General features: G+C 38.2%; 1 protein-coding gene across 1 annotated transcript in view; it reads left to right on the plus strand.

The window, feature by feature from the left end:
- Positions 1-2,718: 2,718 nt before the first annotated feature.
- The window catches only part of LOC104616602 (DENN domain-containing protein 1A-like), a gene marked incomplete at its 5' end in the record, with an annotated part of 18,837 nt that continues 4,996 nt past the window's right edge, over positions 2,719-16,559 (plus strand). Inside the window, 2 exons of the mRNA XM_010281659.1 lie at positions 2,719-2,778; positions 7,394-7,482. Coding sequence (XP_010279961.1) covers positions 2,719-2,778; positions 7,394-7,482 — 149 coding nt within the window. The remainder of the gene's footprint in view (positions 2,779-7,393; positions 7,483-16,559) is intronic.

Below are 16,559 nucleotides of genomic sequence, written 5' to 3' on the forward strand. Positions count from 1 at the left end.
TGCAATGAGATGGTAGTCCTATTAAACTCCTCCACATTGTACTGGAATATCTAGTGCTTTTACTCTTTCGTGTACTCTCTGACTTGTGTGTGGATATTCTTCAGTTCACGTTAGTAATTCACATGAAAAGGGTACCAATATTGGTGACATTTTTAACACAAAGCGTATTTTTCAGATATCCCCAAATATTTAAAACTTTATTGTCATTGTTTAATCAAATGGTGATGTGGCAGATAATTAACAAATCCTGTCACACAGTTTCTCCAAAAAATATTTTTCCTCCAGTGAGTACATGGGTGGGTGAGTAAAGTTCAGTTGTACATGTTCTTGCAGCGACTATAGTCAATGTATTGACCATCTCGCTGGGAAGTGTTGTCTGTCTGTCTCGCTCTCTGAAGGGCCTGCCCTTGTCACAATTTTTTCAGGAGCTTTAATAATACTGTCGTTGGTTCATCAGCTAATACTGTTGATGCTACAGTCTTGCAGTGTTTCCTCAAAAACTATCCTGGCTTTTGCTATAGAAAGGAAAAACTGATTCCCAAATCAAAGAAGCTTCCAGGGCTGTAGTATGGTGTTTGAAACAAAAAAACCCACATTCAGTGATATGGACTAATACTGAAGGAATGATAACATCAACACGTTAAGTAATACCTTTTAATTCTTATACAGTTGACCAGAATTAAAACAGTAATGGAAAATAAAGAGTGCCCAAGACACTGCTAGCCATAGCTTTAGGAAAATACTTATTTTCCACATAAATAACCTACTTGAGAATTTTCTATTGTAGAAATGTAAACGATTTCTAGGTAAGTAGAAGAGAGAAAAATAACAGAGGGAAGAATATGTGCAGGAGGCATAAAAAATTTGAAAAAATAAATGGATAATAATTATGTTATGTTTTTCTGCTTCATCAAATACTTTGCCTAAGTTGCTAGGTAGTAAGTGAATGTCTCTTAAGTAACTAGAAAAGTGCAAATTTCAGATTTTTCAGCTGTTCCATTATGCTTCTGAAACATAATGGAAAATAAGTATGCTATGGCACATAACAGAAGTTAAATATATTTTAAGATCGTGCTCTAAGCCTGAGCAGGTAAGATGGGAAGATACACACAGCAGCATAACTCAACTTCTGTGACTGAATTGAGTAATATAAGGTACAGAAGGGAAACAGTTCAGTAAGGCTAATGGCAGCCACCTCAGCTCACCACCCTGTCATTTCTCTCTTTGTTCTTTGTTTTCGTACTTGCTTTCTTGGAAAATACAGAGGGAAGCTATCACATGGAATAATTCTGGCCTCAGCTCTCCATCCCAAGTGTCCCTTCCCCCCCCCACATCCACCCCGAAATGCTGAGCCAAATACATGTGTGCAGTCTGGCACTCCACTGACAACACAAGTAAGGAGAAACGAACAAATGGATGCAAAAAAAGTATAATTTAATGGGAAATTTGAAAGAAAAGTCTGAAGAGATGCAAGAAGAGCATAGAATGGTATGAAAAAGGTTAGGCTGGAGTTGTACTATTACACAGTGTGAGGGTAGTTGAGATAGAATGTCTGTAAATCTAGAATAAAGACTATGCTAGTAAGAAGTTAAGAACTGCTGAGACAGGAATCTGGAATCTTTTTTGGAGAGAAATATAGTCATCTGTGTAAGCTTTCTTTTTCTGTCTGAAGAAGCTGACTCCCACTGCCAGTTCCCGTTCCTTCTCTGTAGGGCTGACAGGTTTTTGTCTATGGAATGCACCATGGGCTGGGGGCAGTGATGCAGTCGTCCTCATCCGGTCGAGCAGACATTCCCATGTACTCTCTGAGGGCTCTACTTCCCTCTTGAAGTGCTAATACGTGTACACAAGCTGCCACAGAAAGGACATTAACTTTGATCTTGTTCTCAATATCAAAGTTGTACTTTGGGATGTTTTATTTAGAATTGTTAATTGTCTAACAGACTATACTTAAGATGCCGTCTGTGTGAGGAGAGTCATGCTGCTGGCTCAGTCAAAAGCAACTGGATTGGAATAGCTCCAGTGCTGTTACAAAGCAATGAGTGGGCCAATTGCTAATTTAAAAAATGAGAGACCAAAATAGGCATCGTAATGCACTGTTCTGTCTTCATTAGAACTGTTGGTGATGGGACTTTTAGTTTTCTTGTACAATGACAGTACATACTTAGCTCTAGGCAGTGCATTTAAACCATGATCTGGTACAGTTTCTAACCATGTGCTCATCTTTAAGTGTATGAAAAGTTTAATTGCATCTTTGCTGGTTTGAGGCCTTGACCATAAGTTTTCACAAGCACTAAAATCACTCTTGAGATTTTAGTGAAAGCTTTTTCAAATATCTTTCTTTGCAGGATTCTTTCCATTTGCATAAACGTTGTGTTAGAACACTAGGACGTATAGGTCCAAGAGTCCACGGTCTTTCTGTCTCGATAAATTTTGGACGCTCTGGTCTGGAGTACTGATCATGCTATCTGTGGTTTAACATAAGCTATTTTAAGCCTATGTCAACAGGCAGACATAGCTGCTTTTCCTAGTTTGGCGCTTCATAGGTCATGAGACTTGTCACTGTTTTGGACAAAAAAAATAAATTAATTGCATTTTGTGAGGTGAGTATGAAGTTAAGGTAAATCACATGTTTTCATCCACTCTACTGCTTTTGCCACGAAATCAGAGGTGTTTTCATGTAGGTGACTATTTAATTTAGTTTCCACTTTGATACAGCAGCAAAGACTCCGTCCGCCTCGGCCACCGCCTCCAAAGATACAGCGTTCATCTAGGCCCGTGAGTAGTTGGTAGTTTTGTTTCACTGCCACAGCTTAACACTGCCTGAATTACGCTCTTAGTAGCATTACTAAACCTTGGTAGTTTGGATTGTCAAACTTTGCAAAAAAGCAATGTGTGAATTATGCTCCTAAACTCCCTTCTTCTCTGCTGCGGCACAGCCCCGGGACCTGCATTTATTCTGCTTTTCTTTGACCAGTTCTGCAGGTAACTGATGCTGCTGTTGCAACATTTGTTTTTACTTTTGCGGTGATTTCTTAAACAAAAAGTTTTGCTAGGCTGGCATAAGTTTTTAGCCAGTGAGCTTTTGAAGACTTGCACTAAACTCAAACATGAAAGGAAGCACAAGTCTGAAGAGAAAGCGTTTATTCTCTGCAAGTTATGCTTTAAATTAATTCAGGGTGCTTAATTTTTCTCCATGGAATAGATGAGTGAACACACATGAAGAAAGCATTTATATTAATTTATATTTGGGTTTATATTTGGGCGGTAGAACATTATTGCCACATTATGGATGATACACATATATACTTTATGTTCATTTAAAATGCAAGCTGGGACTCTATGTAATTACACAGTATAAAAAATGTAGGCACAGCATGTTGGCCAGAGGAGGTGACTCTCAAAGAACTACACAGAAATTATTCTCAGCGCAATACCTGTACTGTATTAGACAGGGATACCTTATCTCAGCAGTTTTTCATTCAAAACACTAACTGTAGGACAGTTGTTACATATTAACTGTGCCAGATGGCTTTAAAACTGGAGACTATGCTGGATCTGCACCAGTGACTTTTTAGTTATTTATTTATTTATTCAGTAGTACAGGAAAGTGGTATCAGTTTAGAAGGGGTGTTGTTTTTGCAACAGCCTTGGAAGGGGTTTATTTCTATTCAGGACTTTTGCTTTATGAATATAATTCCCCCAAAAGGCAAATATATCTTACTCCTTGCTTCCTTATACATACATGTATGTGCATAGGAAAGAGAGAGATGCAAGTTTTCAAATCTAATCTTGCTAAAACTTGTTAAAAATATGTTTTGGATGAGCAGGCAACTGGTTAACAAGAGCACTTGGGTGTGTAACTTTTGATCTTTGGTGCATGTTCCTGTGATACATTTCAATAGCATGTGTTTCTTTTCCTTCCTCTTTTTAACTCTGGGTGTTGAGCTTAACAAAGTAATTTTTATGGATTCCTGCACTGAGATTTCTGTTTTCTGTGTTTAAAAGGTAGCATTGACTATGCTTGTATGTATTTTCTTAAATGTGATTGATACGGGAGACCCTCCCAGATATGTTACACTAGGAACAAACTTTGTGTGCTACTGTGGGCTTCCCACACTGCTTCGTAGCCCTCTTGTTTTGTGTTTGGCAGGTGGATGAGGGCACATTACGATTCCTCTATACAAAAGTTGATGAGCAGTATTGTTCAGATTGAGTAATTTATTACATGAAAGTTTTGGTAGGACTGTTTAATCTCCCAGCTGTGGTGCATTAATAGTCCTCACTCTTAACATGTTTGTGTCAACTGTCTTTGCTCCCAATGTGAATGATAAAAGGTTGGAAATGTAATAATGAAAGCTCCTGTTGCATTCATCTAGCTGTATCAATAAGTGGAACAGAAATGCTTCATTCATCAAGAGGAAATTCAAGATAAATGTAAATGATTATAATCACTCGCAAAAATATGCTTGTACCAAATATACATAAATTTGTTGTTGTTCAGAACTGTTATTTGGCTTTTAATAGTTGAAACACATTTTTGTGTGTGTAAATAATACTTTGTGCAGGCTGTTTTTTCCCTCTTAGTCTTGGCATATATTACAGAGGTGGGTATCAGCAAGTAATTTATGCTAGCCTTTTACAGCAAGCACTGACTGAGGAGACCAGGTCCTTCTGCTCTTCCAACCAAGTCCACATAATTACCAGAATTCCTGAGAAATACATAGTGTTTCTAGGATATATCTGTTACGAGGAGGAATCCATGGGCACTAGTCCTTGCAATATGAGTCATTACTAATAATACAAACAAAAACACAGACCAAAGAAAGGTTAAGGAAGCAGATATGTTCTTTCCATTCTGCTCTTTTGGAAATGAGTTGTGGTGGTATTATGAAAGAGAGCACGTTGTTCCTTATAATTAATTGAGATCTGTTTGCATTAATAGTGGCTGTTTGGAAACTTCATTCGATTAGAAAAAGTTAAAATATAATAATTATGTATAAATTTGTTGGGGACAGTAATAAGCACATTTAACCCTTATGTACTGGATGTTTGCCTTTATTCTGTTGGCTGTGTGCTCATGCACTTGGCTTGCTTTCATGCTTTTGCATTTGATAAGCATTTAACCTTGCCTATTTGGCTACATAAGGCTCAAGATCCAGCAAGGAATTGCCTTGATTTCTGGCTTTTCCCTGCAGTCCCCCATGAACAATGCTCTAAATCCTACTTAGCATGTCACCCTGCACTCTACTGGTCTGGTGGCCCCCTGGTGCAATCCAAAACTCTCATCTCTCTCCCTCATCACCATCACTCCCCCAGGGTACCACCCGAAAGGTGAAAGTGTTCACAGCATGATGACAAGCCAGCTTTACACATCATCTTCCAGCTCAGATTTAATTAAACAGGTTTCTTTCTTCCTCTCTTTTTCTCTTTCTCCTTCTTGCTCTCTTCTCCCCCCAGTTCCTCTTGCTTCTCTCCCCCTTCTCTTGCACGCACTCCCTCCCTCTTGCTCTCTCTCTGTTTTATCAACCCTAATGAAGCAGTATTCTTCATCGATCCTGCTGATTGCCAGCCCATTCCTTTTGTTTGTTGGCACTGAGCCATTTAGCCGCACTGACAGCTCAGCTCGTCTAATTAGCTGTTGTTCTTTTCCCTATGTTTCACCACGTTGCAAGTTCAGTTGAAGTTGCCACAAACTTAATCCTTCCATTCCTGCCATAAATTCACATTCTTAAGCCGTCTTTATTGTAGAGGGCAGCAGCCTTGTGTGGGGACTGATCTTCAAGACCTTAACATCTGACCTTTTTGTAAGCCCTTTTTCCTAAGAAATAGTGGCAATACATCTCTGGATTTCTTCATCATATCTGCTGTACACCATTTCCTTTGAAATGAAAATTCAATACAATAATCCTGCTACTATCTTCTGCATACTGTTGTGTAGTGCAGAAACACTACACACAATTCAGTGGCTTTTTCCTGGCAAGAAAATTTGAGGTTTATGTGCCTGGAGAAAAAAACAAACAAACAAAAAAAACCCACCAAAAAAAAAAACCAAACCAGAAACATCCCCTTTCCCCCCTCAACAAATAAAAAAAACCCCCAACAACCCCCCACACACACACACCCCACCCCCAAATCAAAAAACCAACAAAATCTTGCAGAGGTGGGGGGAAATCTGCATCTATTCTGTCATTGCAAACAAATTCATAAGTTATCCAAAGAGCACTTAGGTTGTAGGCCTTGAACAGCTTCCTTTGTAGGAGCACAAGCTTGGGGAGGTCAGCAGTTGAGTTGTCTTCCTAACTTTATTTGAGGGTTTTGGGGATTTCTGTTGAAACTAGCATTCAGCTAAAGCCAACAAATCAGACTCCGTTTCAGGTAAGGTGGTATTTTCTTAACAAAAAATGGAAATCTTGTTTGTACAGCCTGACCCTGGTGCTGCAAATGTTCATTCCCACATTTGACTCAAAGGGATAAGTTCATCAACAGGATTACTCACTAGTATAGGTAGGCACATGCATAAACTTTGCCTGTAGATCACAAGTGCTTATTCCTTTCCTTGAAGTAAAGCTTGTTTGTTTGTGGAGTTAACGTAAGTAAACTAAACTTGATTTCTGAACATTAGAAGGTGATGGATATGTTATTTAAGACTGGATTGGCAGCAACATCATCTTCCACAGAAAACCCTTGGATTTCACTACCAACAACGAAAGATAAAATAACATAACATTAGGTTGATAATGATAATATATCTGGCAAGGATTTCTGTTCAGCCACTGAAAGGAGACAAATTTTTCATGAAGAATGAGTTATGTTTTTCATGTTATAACATTTATTCTAAGTACAAATTTTTCAGTGCTCACTTACACAGAAGTCTTCACTTGAGAAGTCGGGTTCCTATGAACAAGAAGGCAAAAGGATCATGATGTCAGAGCTGAACTCTACTTTCCAATATCATGTACAGCAACACAAAGGATTTTCCAATTTTACTGTATCACCTAACTGCATAAGGGGAAGCTTACATTTAGGGAATCTTTTATCAGAAATTTAGCCTGTACCAAACAGGACAGTGGAACTAATTTTCATTGCTTTGCTAATAGCTAACAGTCAGTGACAAGCATATATGTTTCATTTGCTATTCAAAAACGTGGGTTTTTTTGTCCTAAAACAAATTGTGGGTCCTGTAGTTTATACTCATACTTTATAGTAATTTGTATATCTATATTCACTTGTAAAATTGTTGTGGCACAAAAAATAAAGATGTTTAAAAGCAATTCTGAATGGAAGATGCCCTTAAGATAATGGTGGTTATGCATATTTTGTTATTTATGTCTGTTGTTTGATCAACATCAAGTATTTGATGAAATGTCTTCTATGTGTGTGTATGTAATAGGTTCGCCCGCCAAGACCTCATGTTGTTAAGAGGCCCAAGAGCAATATTGCTGTGGAAGGACGAAGGACCTCAGTTTCTAGTCCAGAACAGTAAGTACTTTGCTGCTCTGCTTCTCTCTAGTTGCATCAACAAACACATTCAGAACTGGAACTAGCCAAGGGAGAAATTAAAAAATACTACAGATCAAAGTAATTTTTTAACTAACAAAACTTTTATTTTTTAATTTTTGGAACATTTTAGAGGAAGTGTGAAAAAGCAAGAAACCAAAGTTTACTTATTGGAAAATTCTAGTTTGCCAAGTTAGACATAATCTGATCAGCCTGTTTAGTGAGTTTTCAAGTTTTGGAGGCTTGTTCATGTCTTTGAATATTTATTTTGTTTTGAAGTATGCTTTAAATTAAATTGTTAGCCACATCCCTGCAAATCCACTGTTCTTGCTGGAAGATACAGAATTGTTTGTTTATAGTGATGGCAGTAAGGGTTGTGTCTCATGCTTGTTAAGAGTCCTGTTAACAAAAGGTCTGTAATAAGCTTTATAGTGAAGGCTTGTAGAGCCTGCTAGAGACTGCTCTTAGACTACAGGCAAAAGACTCAGGGGCGGCAAAATGGTTGCACTGATCTAATCCGTCACACCGATTTTATTGTAATTCATTGTAATTTGCTCTCTACAACTACCGGAAAGGAGGTTGTAGCGAGGTGGGTGTAAGTCTCTTCTCCCAAGTAACAAGTGATAGGACAAGAGGAAACGGCCTCAGGTTGCGCCATGGGAGGTTTAGATTGGATATTAGGAAAAATTTCTTCACTGAAAGGGTTGTCAAGCACTGGAACAGGCTGCCCAGGGAATTAGTTGAGTCCACATTCCCTGGAGGTATTTAAAAGACATGTAGATGTGGTGCTGAGGGACATGGTTCAGCGGTGGACTTGGCAGTGCTAGGTTAATGGTTGGACTCAATGATCCTAAAGGTCTTTTTCAGCCTAAACAATTCTATGATCTCTACCTGCAGCACAAAATAATTGCTTATATCATAGCCACCACATTATTTATGGCCCAGCCTGTTTTATCTTTATTGTCAGTAAAGTGAAATGGTTTAGCTGATGCCCAAGATTACAGGATATTTATTGCATCTGAAGGTACTAAAATCCCATAAAAAGAAAAATGGTTGGTTTCTTTAAACACACCTTTTTCCCACATGTGTGCCAGTTCCCTGTCATTACTGTTTATGAGGGAAAAAGAGGTGGAGGTTGGGTCCCCCTCTGCCCCCAAAAAGTTAAATGCATGGCTGGTTTTTTCCTAGCCACTCTAGGATGGGGAGATATTCTGGCTTTTAGCTAAAATGAATAGTCACTTCTAGATTCTATAGGCTTATTTATCCATTTTATAGTGGAATTTGGTTGCCCTCTTGTGGAGGAGATTGCAAATCCTGCAAAACGGCTTGTGCTGTTACAGGACGGTAGCTGTCCCTGCACAAAGATTATATCAATTTAAAAAAAAAAAAAGTTTTTTCTTAATATTTAATGTGATGACTCACTGCATGTAGTTGAGTATGTGTGTTTCCTGTGAAGGATTATGCATGTTTGGATTCAAAAGCTGCTTGACATTCCAGTGTGGTTTAATGCTAACATGTATTTCCAATTGCTGCCAGTATCACAACAGAAATAAACATAAACATGGATGATAAACGTAATGTTTATACTAATGCTAGTAATATAGTGAACTTTGATTATTATTTTACTTGGTTTCAATTTATTGCTGTTAATTTTAGTGAGTCTTTACAATTCAGCTGCTTTCACAGAGTAAACTACAAAAATGTTTTGTGAAAACGATTGACGATAATCTACTAGATAATGAAGATGCTTTGTAGCTATAAACTGACTTATTTTTCTTCATGAGCACATTACTGGCAGATTTTTCCATCTTTTAAATGTGGAAGAAAACGAGGTTCTGGTGCTAATACCACTGACACTTGCTATATGGTAGCAGTTGTGATCTCTTCCTGATGTTGCACAGCTTCGATGCGTTGTCCAGTTCAAATGCAGCGTCACAGCAGGATCTGATGTATTTTCATTCTTTCCTGTCATCAGCTTCAGGTGGCAAAGCAAACTTTGACAGAACTACTTCCAGACAGTTAATTTTAGAACATTGCATTCAACTAGATCTCCTGTAAGGTGTCTGGTTAGAATGTTTTAATAAAAACAAGTTGGGGCATTGTGGGAGATGGGACACAAAACATGCAACGATGATGAGGCGTACACTACAGCTGTGATTTTGGAACTACAGGTGGAGGAAATATCTAACCTTGTACTTAAATAAAGCTCAAATAAATGGCTTACCTAAGAAATAACTTAATAATTAGTTATTATTAACTAATAATAGATAATGACTTGGTGATCCTGACCTTTTTCCTTACTATTTATCTCAAAATTGTATTTTTAATAAAGGAAAAAAAATTCTTTAAATAGTAATTAAAGATAGGATCTTCATGACATTTTCTGCAAACTTTCTTTTTTCTGTCCCAGTAAGAAATAATCTTCCTATATTGTTCTGAAATGAAAACATAAAGCCAGGTGTTGTCTCTTTAAAAAATTCAAGACCAACACTAACTTTTTGGTCTTGAATGATTACATGAAGGCTTCAGAGACATTTCCCAGGATATCTGACTAATTGGCTCAGTCTGTGACTTTTGCATCCTCTTTCCAGCTGGTGGAGACAGGATCCTCAGGGCAGTGTGCCACTAACCGCTACACAAGCCTGACACAGTGAACTCATTTCACGGGGCAGCCGCTTCTCCATTTGTAATGTTGCATGTCATCTCTGAAAAGTAAACCGTTATGTAAGCGCCCTTTCAGTTGTTACGTTTGTTAATGCATTTCTTATGATATCAGGAAATTTGTATCTTCAGTTACGTGAGTTAATTTTTTTAATGTGTATAAAAGAAAAACATTGGTTTGGGGGTATATGTGCTCATTTTCTAGTCAGTCGTCAATTAAAACGCAGGAGGGCGAGAGCAGTGACTTCAAAGAACACTCGAGATTATTGCTAATGTCTGTTGTTAAACCATCATATTTAGAAGAGCTGGTGGAAGAACTATTGTTTCCTCCATCAAAATTGTCAGTGATTTTTTTTTCTCTATTTCAATGGAAGGTTTATTTTTGTACAGTTTTATTAACAATTCAAGGTTTGTGATGTTTATGATTCTTAAAAATTTGTCATTAAGTCTAAAATGTATAATTTTTTTAAAAACTTTTTTAGTTATAAAGTAACAGGAAGAACTTGTAGATGAGAGCTCAGAAAATGCTGGATTACCACCTGGGACAATCTGAGACACATGGGACATGCCACCTTAAACACAAATTAATTGTTCACAGAAATAAGATGTTGCATTTTTAACAGATAGGCAGTTTTTTGAGAGCTCTCTTTTGCACCACAGCAAGATTTCCTATTAAATGTAGAATAGGCTTCCAGAGTGCTCTAGGAATTGTCTTCTGTAAGTACTGACTAGCTGGCTTCCAGGGCATGCAGAGTGGGAGGAAATTAAAATAGGAAATCAGAGGGTCAGGCTCACAATTAACGGCATGTCAAAAGGCTCTTGGGCTGGCTAAACCCATGTCAGTGCTGCAGCAGTTCATTATGGCTTTCTAGAAGTCGCGTAGCTTTCTAGAAGTCGTGTCTGACTTAGTAGAGAAGCTAATGGCTTTCCCTTATATCGTATGAATGAAAATAGGCTGCAGTGCAATAGTGGGTTATTACGCTGAATGTAGTATGAAGTCAGCATGATGGCCGTGTTAAATGATACAGGCTCATAAAGCACATTAAATTCCATTTGTAACCAGGCGCTCAGAGCTCTGCCACACAGAATTTGTGTATGGTAAAGGTTTTCCATGGCAGCACTGCAAGCAGGGATCTCTGCTTCTGAAGAAAGCTAAGCCAGCAAGTACATATTTGAACAAGGATGGCTGGAATCAGAAGGAAAAATACTGCAAGCTATAGCGGACAAGACTCGCTGCGCACGCTTTGGTTCCTCTGCCTTGGGAGAGGCGGTGAAGAGGAAGCTAGGTAGAAGGTAGAGCCAAGAAAGCAGATGCCCAGCAAAGGGACAGCAAACGGGAAAGAAAAGTTCCGAGAGCAGTCGGGTTTTGCTGCAGGCCTTGCCAAACACGAGCCGTCGCAGCAGGCAGGGGGGGGGGGCCCTGCTGCCCTTCGGGAACCCCGGTCCTGCCTGGCTCTCCCATCTTTCCAGTATGATGGTTATAAGAAGCTTTAACTTTGGGGCCTATTTCTGCTGTCTGCTTTGGAGTGAACTTGCTGAATGTATGCAGCTTGCCTTTGTAAAGAGATATGCTATCTGCGGGGGAAATCGGTGAATAGATCCTTAGCACCGAGAAATAGGACAAAAATGTAAAATAACATTGTTCGAATCTTGCATCTAGACCTGTTAGAGCAGGCAGAGGTGTCATCTAGCTTGTTCCCACTTTAAATTCTTTGTTAATATTTCCACCTTGCTAGAAAACTTGTAAATAGTTCATAAAAAACTATAAAACAATTAGTTACCTGCCTTTACTGGGTGTAGTGATCACAGGCCGTTGTTTTTGTTATCTGGTTGGATGATTTGTGATATGAATTTGTTTGTTGTTTTAATTTAAAATATTCTTTGTGCTAATGTATTTGTTTTTCTGGAAATATTCTACTCCCATGAACATTCGCAGTATACAAAGTGACACTTTAAAAATCAAATAGATACTTTAATATTTTTGTTAGCTCACACTTGGGTGTACTGGGTATTCAGGATATGCAGGAAGGAATTCCAGTGATAGGTCTGTGCTTTGTTCAGATTGAATAGTTACTCGGTAATCCCCTCAGTCCCAAGTCTCCTATTTCATACCGGCAAGAAAAAGCCCGTGCATCCAAATCCCTCATTCTCTTCATTTTGCTGTCTAAGAAGGACAAATTCCTTAATTCCCTAGAGCTGCTGTATAGCTATTCTTTAAAAAAAAAAAAAAAATTAATAAAAATCCTCCCTCAAATTTTGGGAGCCCTTTTTAGGAGAATAATGACAAGTCCACACTACCCCTTTGTACCATAATCTCGGTAATCAGGAAAAAGCAACGCAGTTAATAAAACACAGAAAGTTAATTTTCTTATAACCCAAATATCTTTTTAAATTATTACAAAATTCTCCTTATTAACTCCCATATCCTGTACTCACATTCTCTGTATACATTTTTTCTATCTCAAGTACATTTAGGTGTCAATTAAATTTGAAATATCTACATTTGTCAGCATTTCATTTTTGGCCAGTGTGATGTGCTGCTGATTTGTCCATGCATCCTGACACATGAAAAAAGCTCCTGAGATGCAGATCTTCCTCATTAAAAAAGAAACCCATACTATCATAATGGTACGCAGAGCCATGGAGCGCATCCCCAGCTTTATTGCACTGTGTTTCTGACATGATATTTAAAAAGGAACAGCCACGGCTGTCAGTACTGTCATATGCTAGTGCTAACCGAAGACATGTTAAACTAAACATTAGAAAGAGATCAGCAAGTCATCTGCATGGTAACTCAGCTAAGAGATGAGGTAGGCAGGAGCCGGTGCAGTCATGTGGAGATGATGAGGGTTGTAGCTGTGACGGACACATCCTTTTTTCCCTCTAAGACTGCAGCAGTGCCTGCCTTGTAGCCGGGCTTGCTGTGACCTGCCTTTTCAGAGACAGCTCTTTGTGTAGGAAATCCTAGCAAGTGGTGGGTGGCAGACTGCAGGAGAGTTGCCGAATTGGGTTAATGAGGGAATAGGCGCTTTTTTTGGATTTACTGCCTGAAGCTAATAAAAAATTTAAACTTGGACAATTTTAGATTGTTCATCCCTTATCTTGGACCAAAATCTCTTACACAGCACACCAACAGTGAAACTTAAGTGCTTGCTTTTTTCTAATTATGAGATCCCGCTTCCCTTTAAGGAGTCTTGCAACAGCAACAAAACCGGTGCATATTAACTTGCTATATATTTAACCTTATTTGCACCGGCCTGCGCTGAAGTGCAACTGATGATCGAGCCAACAAGATCCTATCTTATTTCTTCATAGTTTGTTCCCAGTTTATTTAGTATGTGCACACAGACACAATGCATTTGAATTTAGCATAGTCTGAAGGCAAACAAAAGGTATCGGAGGCAGTGCTGTAAGGGCAACTGCACTGATATCTCTGTTATATGCAGTTACCAAACACTCAGTTTATCAGCAAGATAGGGGGAAATTCAATATTGCTCTTGATTTCTGGAAATAATTTTAGATTTTCTGGAATCGTGTTAAATGGTGATTTACTCTCCTGAGACAAAAAGACATGTGTCTTTTGAACAAGTTCAAAAAAGAAATATTTTTCAAGTATCTTTGATTTCTGGTTTATTTTAGGTGGAGCCTTTTATTAATGTAAATTTACATTTTTGGATAATAGTCATTTTCTTAAGTAAAAAGAGAAAAAAAAAAAGTTAAAAAAAATGTTATAGCAAATTTTTCCTAATGCATTGGCACCATCTCGCTTTCCCTGGGTGCCTATTATAGCAGAAGAGAGGAAAAGAACAGCTATGCAACAGCTTTAATTGGAGTACCACTGACTACGATTTAACACTCTCAGCTGCATCCACTGCCACCACTATTTTAGACTTTTTATTAATTAGCTCTGACCTGATTGTGAATAAACATCTATTCATAGTGGCAGCTTGGGCCCTCTTGAGGTGTCGGTTGCAGCGTCCAACTTTTTCTGACCTAATCTTTAGACTGATTTTTATAACTTTATTATATAGTTATTTAGTGATTTAGACAAAAAAACTAAAAGGGTGAAGGCTGATTATGAATTCAAGTGCCACTAGAGGTAGTTTGCTAGTGTGTCTGTACTATAAAGGCCACAAATCAAATTTTCTCTTTCTGTCCCTGCTTCTGGTCCTGTTCCGATTTCAGCATATCCTTGTCTTACCTATAATGTACATAGTGGTGTGATACATTTGCATTGCTCTGTGATGTCTCCAGGGTTGGGACGTATCCTTTGTTCCACGTGATGAGCCTGATTCTGCTTACACTGAAATAACAAATTTTATTCTGGACCTCAGTAGGAGCAAAATTAGGCTACTCATCTCAATTGTGTATCGCCTTGTGTCATTCACGATGTAAGCTTTGATCTACTACAGTAACTAGGATAGAGCAGGAAGAGACCTTATTTGGACAGGTAGAAACAATGTTTGCGTTTATGATCCTAGTAATTTCTTTTCCATTGTTCTAGTGATGTGGGGAAGAAAAAAGAGACCTGTAAATGATGCTGTCTAGTGCCACCCATCAGTGTTCATCAGCCTGTTGTTTGGTCCGTAAGACATATAAAGTTGCTTTATAATGTTGCTGAAGAGGTTTTCTTGGTGTTTTTTTGTTTCCACTCATACACACTTAGATATGCCAGAACACAAGTGAAACAGGAAGAATAAATAAGAAACAATAAGTAACTTAAAAATTGAGCATACATTTTATTGTATGTGCATATAGTTTTGGTGGATCTACAATCTACACAATGTTGTCCTTGAGTTTTAGCAGATGGAAAAGCACTGGGCTGTGGTGTAGAGGCCTCTGATTAGTACTGGTAAATCTTGATGTGCTTTTACTGCTTTCAGTTACTTGTGAAGCATTTATCTTAATATTTAATTTCTGAGAATATATTTTCTACAAGCTCTATTACCATCCAGAGCTTCAGTGTTTCAGAGGGGAATGAACAGTGGCCCTTGCTTCACGCTTTACTAAAGATTGGGATATTTTAGCATTACAAATGAAGCAATATTTGCTATTAATTTCTTCATACTCTTCAACCTCTTTGTTCCAGTGTATTTCTGCTTAAGTACCCTGTTCCTGTACCCTTTCCTCTTCTACTAAAGCTGATCGTGCGTTTTAATTGTTGAAAGCCCTGATAGCCACTTTTGAATTTGCGCCAGTGGAAACAGTGAATCTTAGAAGCTTCTACCTTATGCAGAAAAGAGTAATTTACTGGGGTTTTGGTTAAGGTGAAGTGGAGCAACTGATAGCTACAGTAAATAATAGAAAAATTATTCATAAATTTATCAAGCTTTAAATATTTTTCTTTTATCCTCCAACCAGTGTATGTTTACCCAGACCTATATAGGCATGCACAGTTAGTTTTACGTTCACTAAAATTTAGGCATCGTGTTCATTAAGTATAAGAGCAAATCCTGGAGATCTGACCTCTGTGTATAAAATAAAGATGACCGCTGTGTTCTTGTCAAAAGTCTGGTGAAATGTTTTTGGCTGGTTGGGGGTGGGTTTTTTTGTTTGTGTGTTTTGGTTTGGTTTGTTGATTTTTTTTATTTTTTATTTTTTATTTTTTTTAATTATGGCTAAAGTGTGTTTTCAGAGGCACTTCTGATTTTAAGAAGTTCTCATCTGAAAGGATTTTTGTTTCAGGCCATTGCTAACGAATTCATACATTGATAGTTACTGTCCTGTGATGCAGGAGAAATGAGCTTGAGTCCCTTTTCCACCAGACATTAACCAAGGAGGAAAGAAACATACACACCTTACTTGACAAACTGCATTTCATATAAGTCCTTGGACAGTTTTGATTTTATTCTAGTGTGAAGCAATTTCAGATCTCAGAAACAGATACAAGTAGCAATTGTTGCCTTCAAGTCAGGTCCTCTCATGTATCAGACTGTCAAAGTGAGAGGTAGATCTGATATTTGTTTGCTTGTAGTCAGAGCTCAGAGAATCTGAGGAGCAAAGATGTGTTTCTGAAGAACAAAAAGATGCCCAGCTCTCTAGAAAATGTAGTGGGGAAAAGGTGGGTTTCTGTATTGGCTTCTTTTGCAATATGGATGTGATTGCAGGTCTTAGTACCCTTCCCGACCAGATGGCACCCTGGACGTTTTTAGAAGAGTTGTATTTGCTGCCTGAAAAGTAGAGCTCAACATTTACCTGCAGAGCTCTTTGCAGTGGCAGTCAGTCACGTTCAGAAATTATTTAGAGCCTACAAATCGCTTGGTTTCTCTCTCCTCTGGAGCTTTGAATGTGACAAGTTGATAACTTCCTTTTCTCTTCCTGTTTCCCTCAGCCTTGTAAAGCCTATGCGACACTATACAGTCTTCCTCTCTGAGGACTCTTCTGATGATGAATTTCAG

Source organism: Phaethon lepturus, unplaced genomic scaffold (assembly GCF_000687285.1).
Source record: "Phaethon lepturus isolate BGI_N335 unplaced genomic scaffold, ASM68728v1 scaffold22212, whole genome shotgun sequence".
NCBI lineage: Eukaryota > Metazoa > Chordata > Aves > Phaethontiformes > Phaethontidae > Phaethon > Phaethon lepturus.